The sequence below is a fragment of the Rhinoderma darwinii genome, chromosome 2 (genome assembly GCF_050947455.1).
Source record: "Rhinoderma darwinii isolate aRhiDar2 chromosome 2, aRhiDar2.hap1, whole genome shotgun sequence".
Classification (NCBI taxonomy): domain Eukaryota; kingdom Metazoa; phylum Chordata; class Amphibia; order Anura; family Rhinodermatidae; genus Rhinoderma; species Rhinoderma darwinii.
In genome coordinates this window covers 426,225,279-426,250,105 of record NC_134688.1, presented here as the reverse complement: position 1 = coordinate 426,250,105, position 24,827 = coordinate 426,225,279, and the positions used below count along the sequence as shown (strand labels likewise).

The 24,827-nt window shown below is 45.8% G+C and overlaps 1 protein-coding gene and 1 long non-coding RNA gene across 2 annotated transcripts in view; one reads left to right on the top strand and one right to left on the bottom strand.

Annotated features, from left to right (window-relative positions):
- Nucleotides 1–18,368: 18,368 nt before the first annotated feature.
- Nucleotides 18,369–24,512, bottom strand: LOC142741493 (uncharacterized). The gene is made up of 4 exons (XR_012881166.1): nt 24,412–24,512; nt 24,283–24,320; nt 19,943–20,085; nt 18,369–18,901 (listed from the first exon to the last, which is right to left on the bottom strand). It is a non-coding gene; the product is annotated as an uncharacterized LOC142741493 (long non-coding RNA).
- A 179-nt stretch (nt 24,513–24,691) lies between these two features.
- Nucleotides 24,692–24,827, top strand: part of NSRP1 (nuclear speckle splicing regulatory protein 1) — a 72,101-nt gene continuing 71,965 nt past the window's right edge. The window contains exon 1 of the mRNA XM_075854328.1: nt 24,692–24,787. Within this exon, the coding sequence (XP_075710443.1) occupies nt 24,768–24,787 (20 nt within the window). The 5' untranslated portion in view covers nt 24,692–24,767. The remainder of the gene's footprint in view (nt 24,788–24,827) is intronic.

Below are 24,827 nucleotides of genomic sequence, written 5' to 3'. Positions count from 1 at the left end.
ACAACTGTCCCGTACTGTAATCATGTTTTCAGTGCGGGACAGTAGTTCCACGGAGAGGCAGGGACTCCTAGCATCGTACATAACTATGATGCTAGGAGCCCAGCTCCCTGCAGTGTGTTCGGTCCGGGACTTCCGGCCGAAATACGTCCGTCCATTACGGACGTTAATGTGGTCGTGTGAACCCAGCCTTACTGATTATCAACTCCATGAGTGTGCAGTCCTGTGATCCCACCTTACATAAAGCATGCATAAAAACTACACGTGTTGAGCGATTGGTCATTGCTTTACTTCTTCCGCAGCAACACTTCTGGTAAATCTAAATACAAACGAAGACCTTATTCACACGAACGTGATATACGTCCGTGCTACCCGCGTGATTTTTACTCGCGTCACATGGACCTATGCTAATGAATGGGGCCATTCAAACTGTCAAACTGTCAGTGAATTTCACGCAGCGTATGTGCGCTGCGTAAAACTCACGACATGTCCTATATTTTGCCGTGTTTCGCGCTGCACGCACCCATTGAAGTCAATGGGTGTGTCCAAATCTCGCTCGGCACACGGAAGCACTTCTGGGTGCCGCGCGTGATGCGTGCTACAGTAGTAAAAAGAATGAATGAAAACAGAAAAGCACGTGGTGTAAGCATAAAGCCAGTGTCATCATGATGCCGGCTGCGCGAAAATCACGCAGCCGTGCACCATATCCTGATGACACACGGACCTTTGCGCGTGCAAAACGCAGTGTGAATAAGGCCTAACTGGACATACACATTAGCTGAATTTTAGCAGATCCTGCCAATAATCTAATGTGTATGTGGGAATCCCAACGGTTCCTCTCTAGCAGACATGAAGGTAAACTATAATCACGCGTGTTGGATTTCAACAAGGCCAATCGATTGTTCCCTCTGCAAATAAGAACTGCCAGAAATGTCTAGCAGCAGCTTACAGTATCTCCCTCTTTACACATGTATGCTCGGCCGATCCGAGTTAACCGTCGTCCAAATGTGTGCGTAGCCGACAAATATCTTATGTGTATGGCGAGCACTTTGTCATATTTATCAAACAACTCAGAGATTTTAACAAACAACTGAGATTGTTCTCTATTTTGCCTTTTAAATGGAATGAGGCAGGGATGTACCTAGCAGGTAATAAAACTTCAACCGGTTTTAGGCTGGGTTCACACTGAGTTTTTTTGCAGGTGGAAAATCTGCCTCAAAATTCAGTTTGGAAGTTTGAGGGAGATTTTCCTCTGCCTGCACGCCGATTTTTGCAGCGTTTTTCGTCCGCGGTCATTGAGCACCGCGGGCATAAAACGCTGCAAAATACGCTTTCTCTGCCTCCCATTGATGTCAATGGGATGTCAGAGGCGTAATCGCGCGAAGATAGGGCATGTCCCTTCTTTCTCCCGCAAGCCGGTTTTACCGCTCGCAGGAGAAAACCGCCCCCGCCTAACATTGAAATCAATGAAAGGCATTTTCGGACGTTTTTTGGCAAGTTTTGTGGAGCGGTTTCCGCGCCAAAAAACTCGTCAAAAAACTCTGTGTGAACCCAGCCTTATAAGGGTATTTTTACATGCTTATTTTTTATAGTGTTTGACGTGTATATAATACATGTAAATAATACACGGCATCAGTCCTGAAGATCAAGGCTTGGGTACCTTGTAGATACATAGGGTTTGATAAGATTTATCAAAATTAGTGCAAAAGAAAACTGAAGTACTTGCCCATGGCAACAAATTAGATTGCTACTTATTTTCCAAAGGGCCTCTGAAAAATTAAAAGTAGAATCTGATTGTTTGCTACGGGCAACTTCTCCATTTTTGCCTTGCACCAGTTTTGATAAATCTTCCCCATAATGTAAACTTTATTCATGTGAGCACAACATGTTATAAGTACAGAGCCGCTTTTAAAAATTATAAATTGATAGAATCTTGAAGAAACACATTGTAAAACCCGTGTTTAAATGTACATGTTATTACACAAATTACTGATGATAGATGTTCTCTAAAAATGGAGCTAGGTAGAGGAAAATGCATAATACATTAATAGAAATACCGTAATGTTAAAATAATAAATGAGCTGGTAAGTGACGGACAAGTATATTTATAGATATATAAACAACCAGTGTCTTTTGAAGAGTGAAATCCCTTAGGCTCACAAGCTGGAATTACAGATATTTTACAGATGTCATATAGAGGGAATTTTACACATATTAGGGGTTATGTATCAATACTGCAGTTTATACAAATTGGATTATTTCTTATACGATCACCTACTTTCTGGTTATAAGACAAGTTACCGTATGTTTGTGTCTGACAAATGCATGATTATGCTTTTCACGCTTTTTTTGCGCTTAGATCCATTAGTCACAGAGGTCACATGCAGTCCTCCAGGTAGCAACTAAATGGTCGCAAATGTGATCAAACAAAATTATTTTGCGCCTAAATGTTTAGATATAGGAGCCAAAGGTGTCCAAGTGATTTTTAATTCAATCTGGAGCCATGGGACAAAGACATTTTAAAACATTGTAAAGGTGGCTCCTGGGTGGTGTCGGTCAGTCCACAGTCTAGCGTAAACACTGCGGTCGGTTAGTCCATAGTCTAGTAAAGCAGTCTCAAACTAGGCCGGGTAAATGGGCCACACATAGAAAAAATTTAAAGTTGAAGGGCCGCATTACTTTCAAATTTCATAAAATACAAAATTATTGTTAATCAATTAGTTATTTGAACTACTATAACAATACTACATTACTATAACAATACCGCTACGTTTAAACTTATTGGAAATTTGCGAGTTTACTCCACGTGCTTATTTTAACAATGCAGTTTCCCAGTTTAAGTGTCGCTAAATGCAGTCTGACTGCTCAGTTGGCAGCGTTTGGCAGACACAAGAATATGAAGATTGGGCAGCCCCTTTTTAGATAATGCCACCGTGCCCTCTGTAGATAATGTTGTCAGGGATCATTACTATGTATATTGTCTGAAAAATATTATCCTCACACATATGTATATACATTTCAGTTCTTTGTGTAATATACTGATATATATAACAAGTTCTTTGTTCATGTCGGACACACCTATGGAAGACACCGCCCCCTGGAATGCAAAGAGGAGTGTGCAGAAGAATGTATAGGAAAAGTTACAGCTGGGGGAGCGAATAGAATTTAAGCAAGTCACACATCTATAGGGAGGGGCATGTGTCTTCTCTGTGTGTGTGTGTGTTTCTTTGTTCTGAATAAAGTTCAGTGCCTCCTGGCTGACATTGAAGCTGTACCTCAGACATTTGTGTGGTGTACTTCTCTCCAGGCATGCCTTCAGCTTTCAATTTACAGAGGTGGTTATTCGGTGTGAAATACGGACCTGACATTTGGCGACCCAGATGGGACCTCACTCGAGGAAATATCAAAATCCGGACAATCGACAATCACAGGGTGAAACAGAGGACTCAAAGTTGCCCACTGAAGGAATTTGATCACCTCCGCAATAACACGGTAAGCGAATTGATTTTATAAATCTTCGTCTTATCTGTGTTAGTGGACAGTCTTGTGGCGATCTGTAGAACCCTTTTGTTGATTTCCTGGACTATCTCAGGCGACAGAGGTGATATTTTCCGCTGTGAGGTAAAAAACCTGTGAGACCTTAGTCGCGCCCGACTAACCATCCTCTGGGTAATTAGGGACTAGATAGAAAATACGCGGGCACAATATATATGTGTGATAAGTCGTGGATAGTATTATAACCTGTCTTATACAGGGGCACGCGGGCATAAGTACATGTGTGATAAGTCGTGGATAGGCACACGGGCATAAGTACATGTGTGATAAGACGTGAGACGCGGGCACGCGGGGTGCAATGATGCACTGATAAGACGTGTGATAAGACGTGAGACAAAAAACACTGATAAGTCGTGTGATAAGGCATATGCGGGGTGTATAAACTGAAGGAAAAAAAAAACTAAAAAAAACAAACTGTTAAGTCGTGTATTAAATTGTAAGTAATATAGTGGCCAGACAAGAGAGTTGTAGACCGAAAATTGTTATATAAGTTACGTGTATAATATAGACTGTTAGAATGGATGGTTTACGGTCCATATTCAAATCATCAGGATCACCCGATCCTATTCATGATTTGGTGAAGTGAATGGAAGTTAGTAATAAGAAAGGTATTGTATGTTATATGTATTAGAAAACACAGGACCAGCCGACGCCCGGTAATGGTGTCCGTAACCTCATGTTGAGTGTGTCCTCATTGTGGGTGGGGAACCCCCCCCCCCTTCACAGCTGCGCAATGTGTTTCCAATGGGAGAGGCTGCCCCCCACCACCCACCCCTGATGTGGCCACGCCCGGCCCAACCAAATCAGTATGAAATAATCACCTTGTTAATTTTGTCATTTGTAGTGTCTTTTCTATTTACAGAAGTTCCAGTCTAGTTCACTGATGAAACAACACGTCATCATAATATAGAGATGGTGGCCGACAGATTGTACGGTTAAAGATGTGTTTGATACGTAGATAATTCCTATACAATGGTGTGATGAATGATTGCAGATACGTATGTTGTTTTGCCGGCATTGAAAGTGTTAAGATTGTGAGAAGCTGTGAGAAGTTGTGAGAAATGAGTGTGTGACCCCCCTCCCTCTCCCCTGTAGTGTGCTGTGTTTGGGAGGAGGAGGGGGGCTGACTGGGTGCAGTCTGCAGGGCTGATGGGACAAAGGGATTTCAATATGCACTGCTGAGATATATATATATATCAGTAATGTCTACAAACCGAAATAAATTTCTTCTCTTTTGCGCATGCGCTGTTGTTTATAAACGTTCCGATATTTATGTGATCAGATTTCATGTGTTTTGATGTTAATTCAGATGTATTAAACTACAGATACTGTGAGACACGGGGTTTTGAAAATGTATGTGCCCCCACCGTTCCCTATTTATATATACAGTTTATTGGTTTGCAGTAATTAATGTTATCAGAGATAATATTTTTTGTTTTATTGAATAACTAACTACAATTGTTTTGTTTTTGATTTCACACATGAGTTGTGTCATTGTAAAGATCAAATGTATTTTCGTCAGGAAAAAGTCATTTTTGTTTCAGGCTGTTGCACATTACAGGGGGTTAAACTAGTGCCAGACTTTGTTATGTTGAGATGTAGTTTTGAACTCTGCTACATTACTTTCGCAGAGTCCACAAAGGGGGGAAGGGTGAAGGGACTGATCAGGTACAATTTTGGTTTGTTTTGAGTTAATTAATTTGGTTTCAGGAGATCTAAAAATGTGTAAGAGACCATCTCCCACCAGCAAATTTACACAGGAGGCAGAGGTGACGTCACTCACACGAGTCTTTATGGATTTAGATGAGGGAGAAGGCAAAACAAAAATTGTCTGGACATTGTTAATTTGATGTAAAGTTTTTGGGAATGTTTTCTTTTTATTTGTTTTTGTATTAAGCAAGTATTTGCAGAACCTGATAAAAGTGAGATTCTCAAAGTATTCTGGATTATCAGATGAGTGTGGAGAAGTGTATAACATTTGGTTTTATTTTAGAGGATGAAGACGCCACCCCTTTGAGATGTTCTATCTATATGTGACATGGTTTTTTAATGTAAATTTGTAATAAAGAGATTTTATTATACAGTATGTACAAGCCGGGATACGAGGCACCAGGTAAATTACCCAGAAACCACTCTCACCTTCTTGTTCATCTCAAGGAGCGGAGCTGGAGGTGCTCGCTGAGGCTTGTAACCTGGCAGAAGGTAAGACGGCCGACATTTACACTGACTCTGGGTACGCTTTTGGCATCGCCCACAATTATGGGCCCATTGGTAGTAGGAACTTTATTGGATCATCGGGTAAGCCAATTGAGAGAGCGAGAGAAGACAGAACTGACAACAAGGGTATGTGCGGCCAGTTATCAGTAAATTGGCTTGTCCCTGGATACAATAATGCCACCACTAGGTTTGTAGCAGCCGGCGTGATGTGCGCACGGCATGACATAGGTAAAACAGCAAAGGTACCTGTGAAGCCCGGCCAGATTACCCGTCCCAGCGACTGCAGAACATACAACTACCCGAGGTAGAAGTGTATGACAAAGTGCTCATGTGTGTAGACCTGTTCTCAGGGGGGGCCTGAAGCCCGGCCGGTATCTTCCCCATTGCAGACATTGTGTGTAAGTGACGGGGGAACAATGTTATCCCAAGTATTGAACTGGTGTTTGTACAATGATAAGATGTCAGCAGTTCTCTAGACATTGTCCCAAGGTTAGTTTGTTTAATAATTGTATTTAAGAAGTGTTGTGGGAATATTAAATACTGAGGTTAAGTTTTATGTAAAGTTCTGGACCAGCCTTAGCATTGGACTATTAGAGTCATGCGTCAGATAAAAGGTACAGAAGTGGAATATTCCCATTAGAAAACATTTTTATTTGTTTATTTTTTATTTTTGTTGTGAAAGGGAAATTTTAGAGCAGAGAATTCTGTGCAGTGTATATGTGTATGTATAGATATGTATATAAAGAAGAAGAATCAGTTTGTAAGTTTTAGTTACTGACCAGTGTGAACGTTTGATGTAAAGATGCTATTTGTTAATGTTTTTCTTCAAATTAATTATTTGGGTAAGATCTAATTGGTATGTCCCAGGTTTTACAGCTGTCGCTGCTAAATTCTGTTAGAGCTGTTTGATTTGCCTACAGAACAGTCCTGGCAGACCGGTGCCAACCTTATCATACCCGCCTCCTACGAAGAGAACCGACCTTGAGAGGCCTTCCCAGGTAGAACGAACCAGATTAGAGTAAGAAAAATAGGTTTAAGACGCTTGTCAGATAAACATGTGGAATCTGTGTATCTTTCTGTGAGGTGGAGATGTTCCAGGCAATCAGCTGAGATCAAGGTACAAATCCTGCTGAAAAAGTATCACCAAGTGCAAATGAAATGTACCCAATAATTACACATCTTCTAGGTGCCCTGTCCATTGTAACAGAGAAGTTTTTCCTTATATAAAGGTGTTTGATGTCATTTAGGGGCCTGACATTATTGTATGTACTTAGAACAACGTTTATAGTGTATGCGGATGATGTTATCACCAGATTAGTATTTATTTTAACAATTGACAAGAGTTGGGGGTCCCCAGCAAGTGCCAGTAAATATGAACAATAAGACTTTTAACACGATGAACTCCATCACTGAGATGCGGCAGGCACAGCCTGAGCCAGTACAACGCGTTTATCATGAACTGACGGCAGTGTCACAATTCTAAGCGGCCGCCCAGACGAGTAACTTGCCAGAGGAAGAGTACAGATGCGGAGGGTTTGATAGTCACAATACAACTCCACTAATCCGCCTACGTGGGATCTCACCCCAGGCTCACAACATGAGGTGCTATGTACAGCCTGATGACGTAAACCAAAGGAGACGGTGTCGGACAGATGAGAAGGACCAAACCAAGTCCTGATGACATCAGCAAAGTAAAGACCAAAGACCTGAGTGAATCCGACAGCAGGATCAAGTGTTTTGATAAGTGACCAGGAGGGGGTAATAATAACTCCCCCACTGGACACCAACGTAGTCTGACTCCACAATTGTGTGGGTTACCCTGAGGGTGACAGTCAGTGAAGAGCAGAAGACAGGAGAAGAAGAAGATGATGGTGTACAGGACTGGCAATGAACTGATGGGACCCGAGACCTGAGGGTGATAGCATGAGATGGGTGATAGCATTATGTTATTAGCTGAGGCCCTATTGTTTATAATGTCTGAGGTTTATAATTATAATGTGTGTAAATATGCCACGGTGCTGCAAATTACAATCTGAGGAGTTTTATGTGAAGGTGTGAGGTGAAGGTCACTGTGCTGCCCATGACCTGTCATATCTGCAGGGGTAAAGTCCCATTAGGACACTAAGTGACAGTGCGACAATTATTACTGTTAATAAAAATGTAGACCGGATTAATATATATATATATATATATTACAACCAGCAGTGGTTTGTAGATTATATCAAGACAACCATCCTGTATCCAGAGGAGAATAGGGAAAGTTAGGACCACTCCGACACCTTGGAAGTCCAGGTACAAAGGGGGGTTACTCATCAGGAGTAGCTCGTCTCAAGCTGGTGAAGAAATCCAAAACCCCTACCCGCCTGGTTCGAGTGGTCAGTGGTAGGTTGCTAGGCAAGACTCAGGGATAGAGTAATAATATTTTTAGGGGGGACTGTCAGGGATCATTACTATGTATATTGTCTGAAAAATATTATCCTCACACATATGTATATACATTTCAGTTCTTTGTGTAATATACTGATATATATAACAAGTTCTTTGTTCATGTCGGACACACCTATGGAAGACACCGCCCCCTGGAATGCAAAGAGGAGTGTGCAGAAGAATGTATAGGAAAAGTTACAGCTGGGGGAGCGAATAGAATTTAAGCAAGTCACACATCTATAGGGAGGGGCATGTGTCTTCTCTGTGTGTGTGTGTGTTTCTTTGTTCTGAATAAAGTTCAGTGCCTCCTGGCTGACATTGAAGCTGTACCTCAGACATTTGTGTGGTGTACTTCTCTCCAGGCATGCCTTCAGCTTTCAATTTACAGAGGTGGTTATTCGGTGTGAAATACGGACCTGACATTGTCACCCCCTAGATGCCACACTGCCCTCTGTAGATGATGCCACAGTGCCTTCTGTAGATAATGCCACCCCCCCAGATAATGCCACAATGCCCACTGTAGATAATTCCACAGTGCCCTTTGTAGATAATGCCACCCCCTGTAGCTATATAGCTCCATTGGGGCTCCCATGAGTGGTATCCCCAGCCAGAGCTTTGCTGACGCTTAGGCCGGGGATTCCTCTGCTGGAGGAGCCCCTGATGTCACTGTCCATAGACAGTAAAACTTGAATATCCAGCAGCACGACCAGCAGTTGAGATAGAACAACAGTATCCCAACTTAATGGGGAGCGCACGCAGGTAAGTATCCCCGGTCCAAAAGGGATCACTAATCCATACAGAGAAAAGAGACTGCAGCACACAAAGTGAAAAAAAAGTGGTGTTTTCTTTAATTCATCAGAACATGAACATGCAACGTTTCAACCTTGTCAGGGTCTTTCTCAAGCATGGAATACAGAGACCAAGTACACAATTTATAGCAGGTGTACTGTGACATCACATCCTGTGAGTTAATTTATACAAAAGTTCATGAAATAGTAAAAATAGTGAATAATCGATAAAAGCAGTATAAACATATCAATCTAATGTGAGTGACATCTTAAAACATATGTAACAAGGATAAATCATTATGAATACTCTATACATTCTAAAAGAGCCTGGATCCAAACACTCAGTGTCCGTAGTTGATCAGAACAGCTGCTTGCAGGGAGACTGGAAGCTCTAGAAGCTTCCCTAGTATGAAGATTGGGCAGCCTCTTTTTAGATAATGCCAAAGTGCCCTCTGTAGATAATGCCACCCCCTAGATGCCACAGTGCCCTCTGTAGATAATGCCACCCCCAGATAACGCCACAGTGCCCTCTGTAGATAATGCCACACACACATACCCCTTGTAGATAGCTCCATTGGGGCTCCCGCTAGGAGTGGAATCCCCAGCAAGAGCGTTGCTGACGCTTAGGCCGGGGATTCCACTGCTGGAGGAGCCCCTGACGTCACTGTCCATAGACAGTGACGTCGGGGGATCCTCCTGGACCGGAATGTGATGTCAGAGGCAACCCCAGAGCCACAGTCCCAGAGCAGAGCACTAGTGTAGGCTCTGCTCCAGAACTCTGGGTAAGCCCCTGACATCACTGTCCATATATGCACAGTGATGTCAGGGGCAACCCGAGAGCTGGAGTTCCAAAGAAGCCTCCATAAGGAAGTCTGAGACTGTGGCAACTACTTTAAAGAGCGGAAAACGGCGGTCACCAACGCAGGAAGGAATGCCAATGTATAGTCAAATTTTTATTTGGACGGGAGGGTCGGTTTAATACTAGACTGTGGACTGACCGACTGCAGCGTTTACACTAGACTGTGGACCGGTACACAGTAACATAACACATGAACGGAGGCTGGATCGTTCAGGAGCTGAACAGCAGGTAGCTAGGCTATTTTTCATTTGGACTCCTTGTATACTGATTGACAGCGATGAGCTCTTCACGTGTCGGCGGCTTTTGTTTTTTTCTGTATTAGTGTATGTTCACACCCAGAGTTTTCAGGCGTATTTCAGGGCGTCTTCAGGACGCCTCGAAATACGCCTTGAAAACCGCTAGCTAAATGCCTACAAACATCTTCCCATTGAATTCAATGGGAAAAAGGCATTTAGTTCAGACGGGGTGTTTTTTACGCCGCTGTTTTCAATATCGGATCAATGACAGGACTCGGCAGGCGCACACGGTCGTGTGCATGAGGCGTAAGTGGTTGAATGTGTGAAGTAAAAGAAAGATCTGAGTCAAAAATAACCCCAAGACAGCAGGCGTGCTGCCTGGGAGTTATGGTAGTGCCACACACTGAGATGGAGACACCAGGTTTAGGTAGGTTAGTAGATGGTGGGAACACAAGGAGCTCAGTTTTAGAAAGATTCAGTTTCAGATAGAGGACATGATGTTAGAGACAGCGGACAGACAATCACTGGTGTTTTGAATTAGAGCAGGGGTGATGTCATGGGAAGAGGCATATAATTGGGTGTCATCAGCGTATAGATGGTACTGGAAGCCAAATCTGCTGATGGTTTATCCAATAGAAGCTGTGTGGAGAGAAAAGAGAAGCGGACCTAGGACTGATCCCTGAGGAACCCAAATAGCAAGGGGAAGAGGAGAAGTAGTAGAACCAGTAAATGACACACTGAACGGGCGGTCAGAAAGATAGGAAGAAAACCAAGAGAGAGCAGTGTCTTTAAGGCCAATAGAGTAGAGCATGTTAAGTAGGAGTTTGTGATCTACAGTGTCAAAGGCTGCAGAGAGATCCAGAAGAATTAGTAGAGAGTATTTGCCGTATGTAGCGTCCATGGCCACGGGCCGTCGGGTTTACTCACCTCCCGACGCCCGCAGCCATGGATCCGTGAGTGCTGGTCCCCATCTCCTTCCTAGGAGACACCAGCGCTCACTTCCGCTCCGGTCTGCTGTGTCCCGTATACTGAGCGCGCACGCTCGTGCCCAGCCTTAAAGGGCCAGCGCACAGAGGAAATCGCCATCATCATCAACTGCCATGATTTCCTGGTCTATAAGAAGACCCCAGGCCTTCTGATCCTTGCCTGAGCGTTGTAAGTTTTCCCATTCTGCCTTGCAAATGGTCCCTTTGTATTTCCCATTCCAGTTGTTACCCTTTCCCTGTTCCTGTATCCCATGCTGTTCTTGTCCCTGTGCCTATTAGTATCGGAGTCGTGTCATGTCCTGTGTCATCTGCCACGTCCTCAGGAATTCGCCACGTCTGGTGCAACCTGCGGCATCTGTGTAATCCGCCACGTCCGGAGGAATTTGCCATGTCTGGCGCAACCTGCGGCACCTGTGATATCAGCCACGTTTGGTGATACCTGCTGCACCCATCTCCATCAGTGCCAGAGCTGCGGCCACTGTCTGGACTATCCAGGTACCCTTGTGCGGGACTTTTTATTCTAGGGTTCCTGTTGTTTGGCCAGCTGCCTCCCTGCTACGGCGGTGTGGCCTAGTGGGTACACTAACCCGCTGCGTGACAGTACGCTCAGGCCATGGACCCCACTGGTCAACCTGAGACCTTGACGACACAAGCCATGCTGGCCGGGATGGAGGATCTCCAGTGACGACAAGACCAACTCCTCCTGTCGGTGAACGCCACAGCCCATCGGCTGCTTGTTCCCACCAGTCGTCACCGCACCCATTCCTGCTGTTCCTCCTGCTACACTTCCTGTCTGTACTGGTACCGATCCCCTGTACTTCCTGCCACTACCTTCACGCTATGTCGGAGATCCGATGACCTGCAGGGGATTTTTGAATCCGTGCCTGATCCACTTCAGACTACATGCCTGGTCCTTCTCTTCGGATGACGTCAGGATCGCCTTCATCATCTCTCTCCTTACTGGCAAAGCCCTGGCATGGGCTAATCCTCTGTGGGAACATCAGGGACCTGAGACCCGTGACTTGCAGTCCTTCTTACAGACCTTCTGCTCGATCTTTGAGGAACCTGGGAGAGTTTCTTCGGCTGCTGCATCATTGCTGACCCTACACCAGGGGGACCTCTCCGTGGGCGAGTATGCCATTCAGTTCCGTATCCTGGCTGCTGAATTAACCTGGAACAACGAGGCTTTGGTGGCCACATTCTGGCAGGGACTGTCTTCAGGAATTAAGGACGAGCTGGCTGCTTGCGATCTGCCATCTACCCTGGACGATCTTATCCTACTCGCCTCCCGGGTTGATATGAGGGTCCGGGAGCGTTCCCAAGAGGTTCTCCGGGAGAGAGAACTTCCTAGGCCGGATTATACTTTCCAGCAATCCTCCTCTGTCGTCCCACCAGATGATCCTATGCAGAGTAACAATGTCAAATTGTCTACTCAGGAGAAACAACGCAGACACACTTCTGGACTTTGTTTGAGGCCATATTGTGTGTCTGTGTCTCCAGAGGCCAGAGAGACCCCATTGCCTAGGATTGGTTGGAGTAACAACCCTAGGTGGAACGGTACCTAATAGAGCATTCTGTTCCAAGCTGACTATTCCTGTGACCCTAGTATCCGGCGAGAGGACGCATCAAGTTTCTGCCTATCTTGACTCTGGTTCTGCGGCAAACTTCATTCAAAAGGAGCTAGTGGATCATCTTCAGTTGCCCACAGTTCCCCTGAAGACATTTTTGGCTGTTGCCTCAGTTAATGGACTGCCTCTGCCTGATCCCATTGTTTCTAAAACCAAGCCGTTGAAGCTCCAGGTTGGAGTACTTCATTTTGAACTGATTTCTTTCCTTGTTTTGCCCAAGGCCATCAATCCTGTTCTTTTGGGCCTGCCTTGGCTTCGACTACATGCCCCAGTCCTGGAATTCTGGAGAGGTTCTCCAATGGGGCTCCAAGTGCCTTGGTCGTTGTCTGTTGCAGATCCATCCTGTCAAGCCTCCTCTGCCTCAGTCATTGTTGGGACTGCCCCCCCCAGTTTTCTCAGTTTGCAGATGTTTTCAGCAAAAGGGAGGCTGAGACGCTGCCTCCACATCGGACTTATGACTGCCCCAATAAACTGGTTCCTAATGCCTCTCTCCCCCGTGGCCTAGTATATCCTCCCTCCTTGCCAGAGTCTCTATCCATGTCGGCCTATATCAAGGAGAATCTGGAGAGGGGTTTCACACGAAAGTCTTCCTGCCGGCCGGGGCTGGATTCTTCTTCGTTAAAAAGAAGGACGGATCCCTTCGACCCTGCATTGACTACCGTGGTCTCAACCAGATCACGGTCAAGAACAAATACCTGTTACCACTTATATCCGAGCTGTTTGAACGCATACGAGGAGCCAAAAAATTTTCTAAGCTAGACCTGCGGGGGGCTTAAAATCTAGTCCAGATTCGCCGGGGTGATGAATGGAAGACGTCATTTAACACCCAGAACGGGCACTACGAATACCTAGTGATGCCCTTCGGACTGTGTAACGCTCCTTCAGTGTGTCAGGAGTTCGTTAATATTTTCCGAGATCTCCTCTATGTATGTGTTGTTGTTTATCTCGATGATATTTTGATTTGTGCATGTCCGTCAGGTTCTACTACGATTAAGGGAGAATCATTTTTCGCCAAGCTGGAGAAGTGCGTCTTTGAGAAGAGTTCTCTGACCTTCCTGGGCTACATCATCTCGGATCAAAGTCTCAAGATGGATCCTGAGAAAGTGAAAGCTGTCCTGGAGTGGCCACGTCCTCAAGGCTTAAGGGCCATACAGCGGTTCCTGGGATTCGCCAATTTCTACCGGCAGTTTATTCCAAACTTCTCATCTCTGACGGCTCCCATCTCTACCCTTACCAAGAAGGGTGTAAACGCCAAGGTGTGGACTCCAGAGGCAGAGTCCGCATTTATTAGCCTCAAGAGAGCCTTCACTTCAGCTTCGATCCTCCACCATCCTGACATATCTCAGCAGTTCTCACTGGAAGTGGACGCTTCCTCTGTTGGTGCTGGTGTACTTCTGTTCCAGAGGAGCTCCAAAGGAAAGGCAGTAGTATGTGGCTGCTATTCTAGACTTTTTTCTTCTGCTGAGCGCAATTACTTTATTGGTGATCGGGAGCTACTGGCCATCAAATTGGCTCTGGAGGAGTGGAGACATCTGCTGGAGGGCGCAGCTCACCCCATCCTGATCTACACCGACCACAAGAACCTTACCTACCTTCAGTCTGCTCAACGACTGAATCCCCGTCAAGCCAGGTGGTCGCTGTTCTTCACCCGTTTCCAGTTTGTGCTCCACTATCGTCCCGCGGACAAGAATGTGAGGGCCGATGCCCTGTCCAGATCATTTGAGACAGAAGACACGGTGGAGTCCCTTCAGACTATCATAGACCCGTCCTGCATTGTCACTGCTAATCCACTGCAGGTTAGAGGCATCCCTCCGGGGAGGACTTTTGTTCGGTTGGCGGATAGGAGAAGAATTCTCCGCTGGGCAGACAGTTCTAAACTTGCTGGGCATGCTCGTGTCCATAAAACCCGACACCTGATTGCTCGTCACTTCTGGTGGCCCACGCTACCTAAAGATGTTCTGGACTTTGTCTCTTCTTGCATGGTGTCTGCTTCTAACAAAGTTACTCACTCCAAGCCTGCCGGCCTGCTTCAACCTCTGCCTGTACCCAATTCCCCCTGGCAGCACATTATGATGGACTTTGTCACAGACCTTCCCCCCTCAGCAGGATGCAACACTGTCTGGGTGGTAATGGACCGGTTCTCTAAAATGGCACATTTTATTCCGCTGACCGGCCTACCTTCTGCTCCTCGACTGGCGAGTCTCTTCATTCAACACATCTTTCGCTTGCATAGCTTGCCTCTTCACTTTGTGTCCGACTGGGGGGTTCAGTTTACTTCAAAGTTCTGGAGAGCCCTCTGTAAACTCCTGGATGTGAGATTAGACTTTTCCTCAGCTTATCACCCTTAGTCCAATGGGCAAGTTGAGAGGATCAACCAGATAATGGACAATTATCTCCGCCACTTCATCTCTTCACAGCACGATAACTGGGTACAGCTTCTTCCATGGGCCGAGTTCTCATACAACAACCACACAAGTGAGTCCACCACTTCCACTCCATTTCACATTGTGTACAGTCAACATCTTAGAGTCCATCTTCCAGTGTTGACCACATCTCAAGTACCCGCTGCTGACTCTGCTGGTCCCCATCTCCTTCCTAGGAGACACCAGCACTCACTTCGGCTCCGGTCTGCTGTGTCCCGTAGGGTGCGCGCGCACGCTCGTGCCCGGCCTTAATTGGCCAGCGCACAGAGGAAATCGGCATCATCATCAACTGCCATGATTTCCTGGTATATAAGAAGGCCCCAGGCCTTCTGATCCTTGCCTGAGCGTTGTTGTTTTCCCAGTCTGTCTTGCAAATGGTCCCTTAGTGTTTCCCGTTCCAGTTGTTACCCTTGCCCTGTTACCTGTTCCTGTATCCCGTGCTGTTCTTGTCCCTGTGCCTATTAGTATCGGAGTAGTGTCACGTCCTGTGTCATCTGCCCCGTCCTGAGAAATTCGCCACATCTGGCGCAACCTGCGGCATGTGTCATCCGCCACATCCTGTGTCTTCTGCCACATCCTGTGTCTTCTGCCATGCCCGGAGGAATTCGCCACGTCTGGTGCAACCTGCGGCACCTGTGACATCCGCCACGTTTGGCGATACCTGCTGCACCCATCTCCATCAGTGCCAGAGCTGCGCTCACTGTCTGGACTATCCAGGTACCCTTGTGCGGGACTTTGTATTCTGGGGTTCCTGTTGTTTGGCCAGCTGCCTCCCTGCTACGGCGGTGCGGCCTAGTGGGTCCACTAACCCGCTACGTGACACCGTTAGATTTAGCCGCCAAAAGATAGTTTGAGACTTTAGTAAGGGCAGTTTCTGTGAAGTTGTAAGTTCTCAACAGCTGACAAGTGCGATTTGAGGCGTGTGCCAGTGATGGGACGTTTTTAGACAACTGCCACTCGGAAGAAGAATGGGCGAAAGAGGGAACAGGGGGAATCACCAGGAAAGTGTAGTGTGGGGAAATAAGTATACCTACTCCTCCACCCTGCCTGTTCTCAGGTTTGGGGGCGTGAGAGTAATGGAGACCACCATAAGATAGAGATGTACTGGAAGTGGTGTCAGACAGGTGTAGCCATGTTTCTGTAATAGTCAGGAGGTTGAGAGAGTTAGAAAGGAAAAAGTTGTGAATAAGGCTGGATTCACACGAGCGCGCCGCTTTTGTGCACGCAAAAACACGGCATTTTGCGTGCGCAAAATGCCACTTAACAGCTCCGTGTGGCAGCAGCATATGATGCGCGGCTGCGTGCTTTTCGCGCAGCCGCCATCATGACACTCCGTTTGGATGTTTGTAACCAGAAAAGCATGTGGTGCTTTTCTGTTTTCATTCATCCTTTTGACAGCTGTTGCACGAATCACGCAGTTCGCACGGAAGTGCTTCCGTGCGGCATGCGTGGTTTTCACGCACCCATTGACCCATTGGCTTGCGCTCTATCTCCTCCTCCTCCAGCGCAGAGTGCATGTGAGGAGGAGTTGATGCCATTCTGACGAATGGCATCGCTGTACACGGTGTGGCAGGGCCGGGGTGTACAGCAGGTGGAAGGGAGCGCTGCGCTGGCTCCCTTCCCCTGCTTGAAAAGCACCCTGGCCCGGCGACACCTTCGATGGCGCCGCTAGCAGCTGCTGCTGCTACTGTAGCGACACCACTATAGCAGAGCAGGGAGGTATCTCCCCGCTCTGCTATGTGCTAGCAGCACTTTAGCTCCTTGAAGGAGCGGAATCCCCGTGTTTTCGGGGATTCCGCTCCTGGACAGAGCGCTTGATGTCTCTGTCCATATCTGGGCAGTGACATCAGGGGAAACTCCTGAAGCGGAATCCCCGAACACATGGGGATTCCCCTTCAGGAGTTGCCGCTGATGTCACTGTCCGGATCTGCCCGGCCCGGATGCAAAACTTTATGCAAACCGGCCGGGCAGAATGGCCGATTTTACCGGCCGGCACTCGGGCTCGGGAACGACCCGTTCGTGTGAATCCCGCCATACAAGGAATGTTAAGAATAGCAGGGTTTCTATGTGTGGCAGGTAGGGGGTTGAGCTAGGCAGAAGAAAATGGAGGACCAGGGTTTGGTGAAATGTCCCCCGCAGCTAGTAGCAGGAGAATGCAGAGTCTGCAAATGGTTCAGTGTTTTATAAGAGTGACTTTTGTGTTGAGCAGTGCGATGAGATGGTTAAAGGGAAGGTTTCACGATTTTTTATTATATTGCTTTTAATAAAATATAAACAAAAATGTTATTTATTAGTGTTGTCACGTTCTAATTTTTACTGTGTTCTTACTTTTACTTCTCTATGGGGGCTGCCATTTTTTTTTCATCTCTGTATGTGTCGATTAACAACACATACAGAGATGGAATACGGCACATACAACCCCATAGAGAATGCGAACGGGAGCCGTTCCATTCTCAGAAGCGTACGCCGTCTGTGTGGGAACGGCGCATGCGCCGCTCCCACACAGACCAAAATGAAGCTCGTTCGCAGAGCGAAATCCGGCGCCATTTTCATGTGGACCGGATGCCGCTGCCGGACAGAAAGATGACAACTTCCGGCCGCGGCTTCCGGACATATGTTCAGGCGCAAGGAATAGGAGCGTAGACCAGCGGGGGCGGCAGGTAATTTATGTTCGTGTATGTGATGTGTGTATTATTTTCATGTGATACGGTCTGCTGAGCCCTGTATCTAATTCTCCTACACTGTGAAGTCCCTCAGAAAATGGCGGCACACAGTGTAGGAGGTTTGAGGATTCAAATGCACTTGCCAAAAAAAAGGAAGGGGGGGGGGATTGTGTGAGGACACTAGAGGACAGTGTGTCCACCCCAAATTTGCAGCATAAATCAATGAGGTTGCTTTACCACAGTGACCATGCTGCAATTTTGGCAACTGCTCCCTCTAGTGCCCAGCACATGGAAATGTTATAAATTAGAATCTAATTTATAATATTTTCTGACTTGTGAAAAAATTAAAACAATGTATAAATCACTCAAATACTAATTGTTTAACTGAAGAAAAAAAAATAATTTCTAGCGCCACATTCCCTTTAAAGTGATTGAGGAAAGTGAATAGTGCATGGGAGCTGTACATGGACGAGCGAAGGAGAGAGGAGAGGGACTGATGTAGATCGAGTTAAGCAAAGGCATAAATGGGCGGTAGGATTGTAAACAAACAACAGCAACAATAATGTGTGAGGCAGTAAACATGGTGTGGTTGTTTTTTTATTAGGAAAAAGATAATGTTCAAAGCAATAATTATAATGCATGCAATTTTGTATGTTTAGTCCACATAGCTTACCTGTGTCTTACCCTGTCTAACTGCCATGTATAACTGCAGCGACACTTTGACAATATGACACTTAGACAAAGATGACTTCTGCACCCGTTCCACCCCGGCTGCACGAGTGCCTTCCCCTTATGCTACAACTAAATTTATAGGGGAGTAGATGCTCACATCTAGGACAAATTAAGCTAGTTCAGCTATTAATCAAATTAACTAGACACATGAGGTGAAAAAGCTATGCAGAGATAAATAAACAAACAAACAAACAAACAAACAAACAAACTAGCTGGTCTGGATGATCAGAAAACTTAATGAGGATCAAATAGTTTAACAAAAGTTACAGAGATAACATTTAACCATCTAGGGAGACAGGAAGGCAGAGTTATGTACCATAAAATAAAACTTTCAGCGTTGGAAATGAAGGATCAGCAAAGAAATAGTTAAATTTGGAATTGATTATGTACCTGTATGAAGAGAAGAGAGATGAATGTTAGATCTATGCAATGTATAACTGCAGCGACACAAAAAGAAGGAGCATGTCACTTCTTGAGCCGTTTTTGGAGCTGTTTTTCATTGTGTCAATGGAAAAACGGCTCCGAAGAAACGCCTTAAAGACTGTTTTCGGCTACAAAAATGGCTGAAATTCAGAGGCTGTGTTCCCTTGAAAACAGCTCCGTTGTTTTCAGCCATTTTTGAATTTGCGTGTGAACATAACCTGAATGTTAATTTTTAATTTGGTGACCAAAAATATAATTTCGTCTGAATTTTCAGATGTAGGAGCCAACCCTGGACTGGAGTTCCTTGTACCCACCAAACTGATTGATTCCGAAGGCTGACCTTCCATCCATACAGAACTTGTGCACGTCTACTTTTAGTTGCATTATTAACTTTATTATAATTGCACACCTAGGATATATCAATAAAGTCTACTAGCTTTTTTGTGAATCAGCCAATAAGAAATAGACCCAACTGGCAAGTGATTGACTCCACAGTCAGCTCTGAATGGGGTTTTCTTCTGCTTTAGGGCCCATTACTGTTTCAGAGCCCGGACTTACAAGGATGCTCTGTTACTCTGTGGGCCAGTCTGACATTGAGCGTATATGGAGCGAGAAATGGTGACAATGTCTTTTTAATTACTATCAACTGGTAAGTGTTGTAAACACATTTATGTCTTAAAAAAGAAAATGTTAAATTCTGGAGAAACCCCTCTAACCTTAGAGGGCTTTAATGGTTTTATGAAAATAAATATAATGTAAAGTTGTGCAATTAAATGTGCTAAATGCATCTATGCCCCACAGGAGCAGGACTAGTGAAACAATGAAAATACTATGTGCTACATCTGACAATCCCGCTGGGACTTGCTAATAATTATGCATTTTATAAACAAACTCACTCCACAGAAATCCTTTAACCTCGGAACATACACACATTAATCAACAAATCCGTATAAAAGCAAACATCGGAAACTGCAGTTTACAGATGTTATTTTACAGATGTTATTTTACACTTTTCATGCCGTCTGTCCAGTGCTGTTTCAGAGGTCCCGCAGTTGATGACGTCAGAGGTGGGGGGATACGTTCTTCTTTATAACAATGATGGATCAATAGTAAGTTCTGGGTTTTTCCCTCAGAGACATTGTTGGTATGACCTAAAGGATCCCAAGAAAGAAGGGGCCATGTGGGTATGCGTATCTCATATATCTAGATACCCATTCCCATGGTACTAGTTACCTCATTCCACAAGCGTCACTTACAAGCTAAAACCTTTTTTCTATTGACCAGCGGCAATATAGTTTGACAAAGGCCGGATTGTGGCCGAAACGTTACAGTTATTGCCTTACTCTAACAAATCTATTTTTGCAAATCGACCTAAGGATTGCTTGAGTTTACCTCTTAAAAATGGAGAGAAGCTTCTGTCAGCAGTGTCTGGCAGCAGAATATTCCCACACCTCATGGCAATTAATATGCTCGCTTAGCTAATGGAAATGTGCATGTTTGTGGGAGTGAGGGTATGTTCACACGAGGTCATTACGTCCGTAATTGACGGACGTATTTCGGCCGCAAGTCCCGGACCGAACGCAGTGCAGGGAGCCGGGCTCCTAGCATCATAGTTATGTACGATGCTAGGAGTCCCTGCCTCGCTGCCGGACAACTGTCCCGTACTGAAAACATGAAAACAGTACGGGACAGTTGTCCAGCAGCGAGGCAGGGACTCCTAGAATCGTACATAACTATGATGCTAGGAGCCCGGCTCCCTGCACTGCGTTCGGTCCGGGACTTGCGGCCGAAATACGTCCGTCAATTACGGACGTAATGACCTCGTGTGAACATACCCTGACTGGGAGAAATAGCTGCAGGCCGAACAATGGGGTGTTTCAGAATACACTTTACCTTATTAAAAGGGAATGTGTCGCAAATTAAACCTTTTGTTTTTAAGTGTCGTTACTTATTTCTATTATATTTTTGAAGTTTTTTTGCTGTATTTTTTTTCTTTCTTCCACATGGTGGAAAGTATTACAAATTTTATAAGAATTTGACATGTTTTCCTAGGTTGGCCACCAGGGGGGGGGGGAGGGCACTTCCCAGAATTACAGCAAGGTAAATAAGGCAAAGCAACCTGACTCACAGCTGCCGTAAATGTGGGAGGGAATCTCACCCCACCCCTCCTACAAGCCAGGAAAAGGTGTCTTCAAATTGCTAAGCAGTGTCCGGCAGTCATTTTGGGTGTGATTCTGCAGCTGGCAGAAGCTATAGGACACACCAAAAGGCTAAGGGTATGTTCACATGCTTACTAAACAAAGGGAAACCAGATCCTGATTTTCAGCTATATTTTAATCAAACTCGCGTTTTTTACAGCCATTTTTGGAGCTGTTTTTCTATAAAGTCAATGAAAAAAAAGGCTCCAAAAACGTCCCAAGAAGTGATGTGCACTTCATTTTGGTGGGCGTCTTTTTACGTGCCGTTTTTGGAAAATGACCACATAAAAAAACGCCCTGTCAGAACAGAACGCCGTATATTTCAGATTCAAACCAATGGGCAGATGCTTGTAGGCGTTCTGCTTCCGATTTTTCAGCTGAAAACATTGTGTGTGAACATACCCTTAGAATGATGAAAGTGAAGTGAATGACTTTTCAGTTGACAGGTTCACACGGCGTGTATTTGACACTTTTTTTTTGCACATTTTACGTGCCAAAAACCACATAAAAAAACGCTTGATTACACTTGATTGTGTTTGTGTGTGTGTGTGGGTGTGTGCTCGCCGCTGATTCTTCATAACAGCTGATAAGCGGCTACGAAGTATCAGCGGCGCCCGTGCACACTCCGCTCTGACACACACACACGGGAAAAGTCTTAAAGGGGTCGTCCAGGAAAACATGGCGCCGCACCTGTCCTCAGGTCGTGTGTGGTATTACAGCTCTGTCCTATTCACTTCAATGGAGGTGAACTGCAATACCAGACACAACCTGAGGACAGGTGTGGCGCCATGTCTCCAATCCGAACACCCCTTCCGTCCGGAGATGACCCGACGGGAGAGGCGGGTGTCAGAGCCACCCACCGCCATCACTGCAGACAGAACCACACAACTACAGCATGAGGGCAGGGCTTGTCCTGAGTGCACTGTCTCTTGTTATGGACAGATTTATAGTCACATGAACCCCATCTGCATGGGGTGGGGGCCCGCCGGGGGTCACGAGAGCGGCGGTCTGTGAGAGAGAGAGGGACAGACAGAGACACACACCTTACCTGCAGTGCAGCTGGTCTTCATGATGGCACCTGCCATCTCCCTGCAAACAGCTGCTCTGCTGTGTGACTGACCTGCGTCTGCGCAGTACAGAGCCAGAGAGCAGAAGCAATAGACGGGAGCCGTTCATGGACTCCCATGCATTGTAGCTGCCGTATTCCATCTCTGTATGGGTTGTTAATCGACACATACAGAGATGAAAAAAAAATGGCAGCCCCCATAAAGAAATAAAAGAAAGAAAAAAATAAAAAGTACAACACAAAAACACAAATAAATAAAATTTATTTAAATGACATACTAAAAGCAATATTATATATATAAAAAAAAAATTTCGTGACACCTTCCCTTTAATGTTATAAATAAAGGACAGTGTATTCTAAGGCGGGATTCACACGAACGGGTCGTTCCCGAGCCCGAGTGCCGGCCGGTAAAATCGGCCATTCTGCCCGGCCGGTTTGCATAAAGTTTTGCATCCGTGCCGGGCAGACCCGGACAGTGACATCAGCGGCAACTCCTGAAGGGGAATCCTCATGTGTTCGGGGATTCTGCTTCAGGAGTTTCCCCTGATGTCACTGCCCAGATATGGACAGAGACATCAAGCGCTCGGTCCAGGAGCGGAATCCCCGAAAACACGGGGATTCCGCTCCTTCAAGGAGCTAAAGTGCGGCTAGCACATAGCAGAGCGGGGAGATACCTCCCCGCTCTGCTATAGTGGCGTCGCTACAGTAGTAGCAGCCGCAGCAGCAGCAGCTGCTGCTACTAGCGGCGCCATCGAAGGTGTCGCCGGGCCAGGAAAACAAGCAGGGGACGGGAGCCAGCGCTCCCTTCCACCTGCTGTACACCCAGGCCCTGCCACACAGTGTACAGCGATGCCATTTGTCAGAATGGCATCAACTCCTCCTCCTCACATGCACTCTGCGCTGTGAGGAGGAGGAGATAGAGCGCAAGCTCTGGGAAACCCAGCCATCACTCGGAACACATTCCGGTGATGGCCGTGTAATACCCGGCCCCATAGACTTCTATGGGAGCCGGGCGGCCGGGTACCCGGCCGAAGATAGAGCATGTCCTATTTTTTGACGGACGGATTTCCCGGCCGTCAAAAAAATCGGTCGTGTGAATAGCCCCATTAGGGGTCTATTATTCCTAATGCAGCCGGGTGCCGGCCGATTTAAGAACGGCCGGCACCCGGCCGGGAAACCCTGCCGTGTGAATGAGGCCTAAAGTGTCAGCAGAGTTACACATTAACGTATGATTAAATGATTTTAAAAAAATAAATAAAAAAAAACTATTTAATTCTGACTTCCATTGTCTTGCTGAAATGCTTTGCAGCTGTAAAATGAGCCCCAGGTGATGTAAGGCCAATGTGCAAGGTAGTCACGCAAAGATGGAACGGAGACCAGGAGATTAGCGGACAGTAACAAAACACTTCTCAGATCACATGAGGGATAGAATGCATTTAGATGAGACATTTTTGACCACGCGGTAAAAAGTTTCACCGCAAATTGCGATGTGGTTTTCGAACAAGCAAAAACCGCTTTGCAAACTTTGGCAATTCACGGTAAAACTGCGTCAATTTTTACCACATTTATTTAGGATTGTTTTACAACGCGGCCAAAAAGCCTCATCTTAATGGACCCTAAAAGAGATTGCACTAGAATCTACAATTGTCACCTATCCACAGGATAGATGGTAACTGTATGATCACTGGGACCCCCACCAATCTGGAAAACAGGGGTCCCAAGCCCCCCGTTGATCTTCACTGCTTGACCGCACTGAGGACGACTTAGAATGGAGCGGCGGTCGAGCGTGTTTGCTCCCGCTCCATTCAAAGTCTATGGGAATGACGGAAACTTTTTTCGGTAATTTCCATAGACATTGAATTGCGTGGTGGGCGCATGCTAGACTGCAGCTTCGCTTCTCCTCACTGCAGGGGGTGTCGTGAGGAGAAAATGGGAGCTCCGGACCCCAATTCCTGCAATAGTTAGGGGCACACTCTGCCAGGACTTCACTTTGATGGCCTAATGGAGGCATTTTGGCTAGGTTTATGTGGGATGGGGTACAAAGAACACAAACGTCTTCAGGGTGCATTGTGCCTCAAGCCTACCTGGAAATGATTCTTAAAAGTACGCAAGTATCCAGCGCCTGTGAAAACAGAAACAAAATAAATGTTAGCAGATAGGACAATGCTTACATTACATATAAGGTTTATGTTACATAGGGGGGCACTCTTTACATTTCAATATAAAACCTTTCTGTTGTGTACAATGCTGTGCAGGTATCTCTGCAGCTGCGAGTCGTTCTCACGCACTTGACTATCACAGACGTGTTCAGCACTCGTCCGGCTCTAGAAAGTCAAAACTACAATTCCCAGAGACACTACCGCGACATCCTGCCGTTCTTATCCGCAGATTCGTAACGCTGTATTTCTTTTACTTTTATATTACTGGATGATACAGACTTATGTTCGTACTTGACACTTTGCGCCAACATAAGAAGCATTCTGAAGAGTTTACCGTGTCACGTACTGGAACAAATCATAATAGCGAATCTGCAGTTGTGGATAACGCGCATGTTCACTGCGCGGGCAAGATGGCGGCTCCCGGGAAGCAGTAAGTATTAACACGGCGGACTTATTTGTTAAGCTCCAAT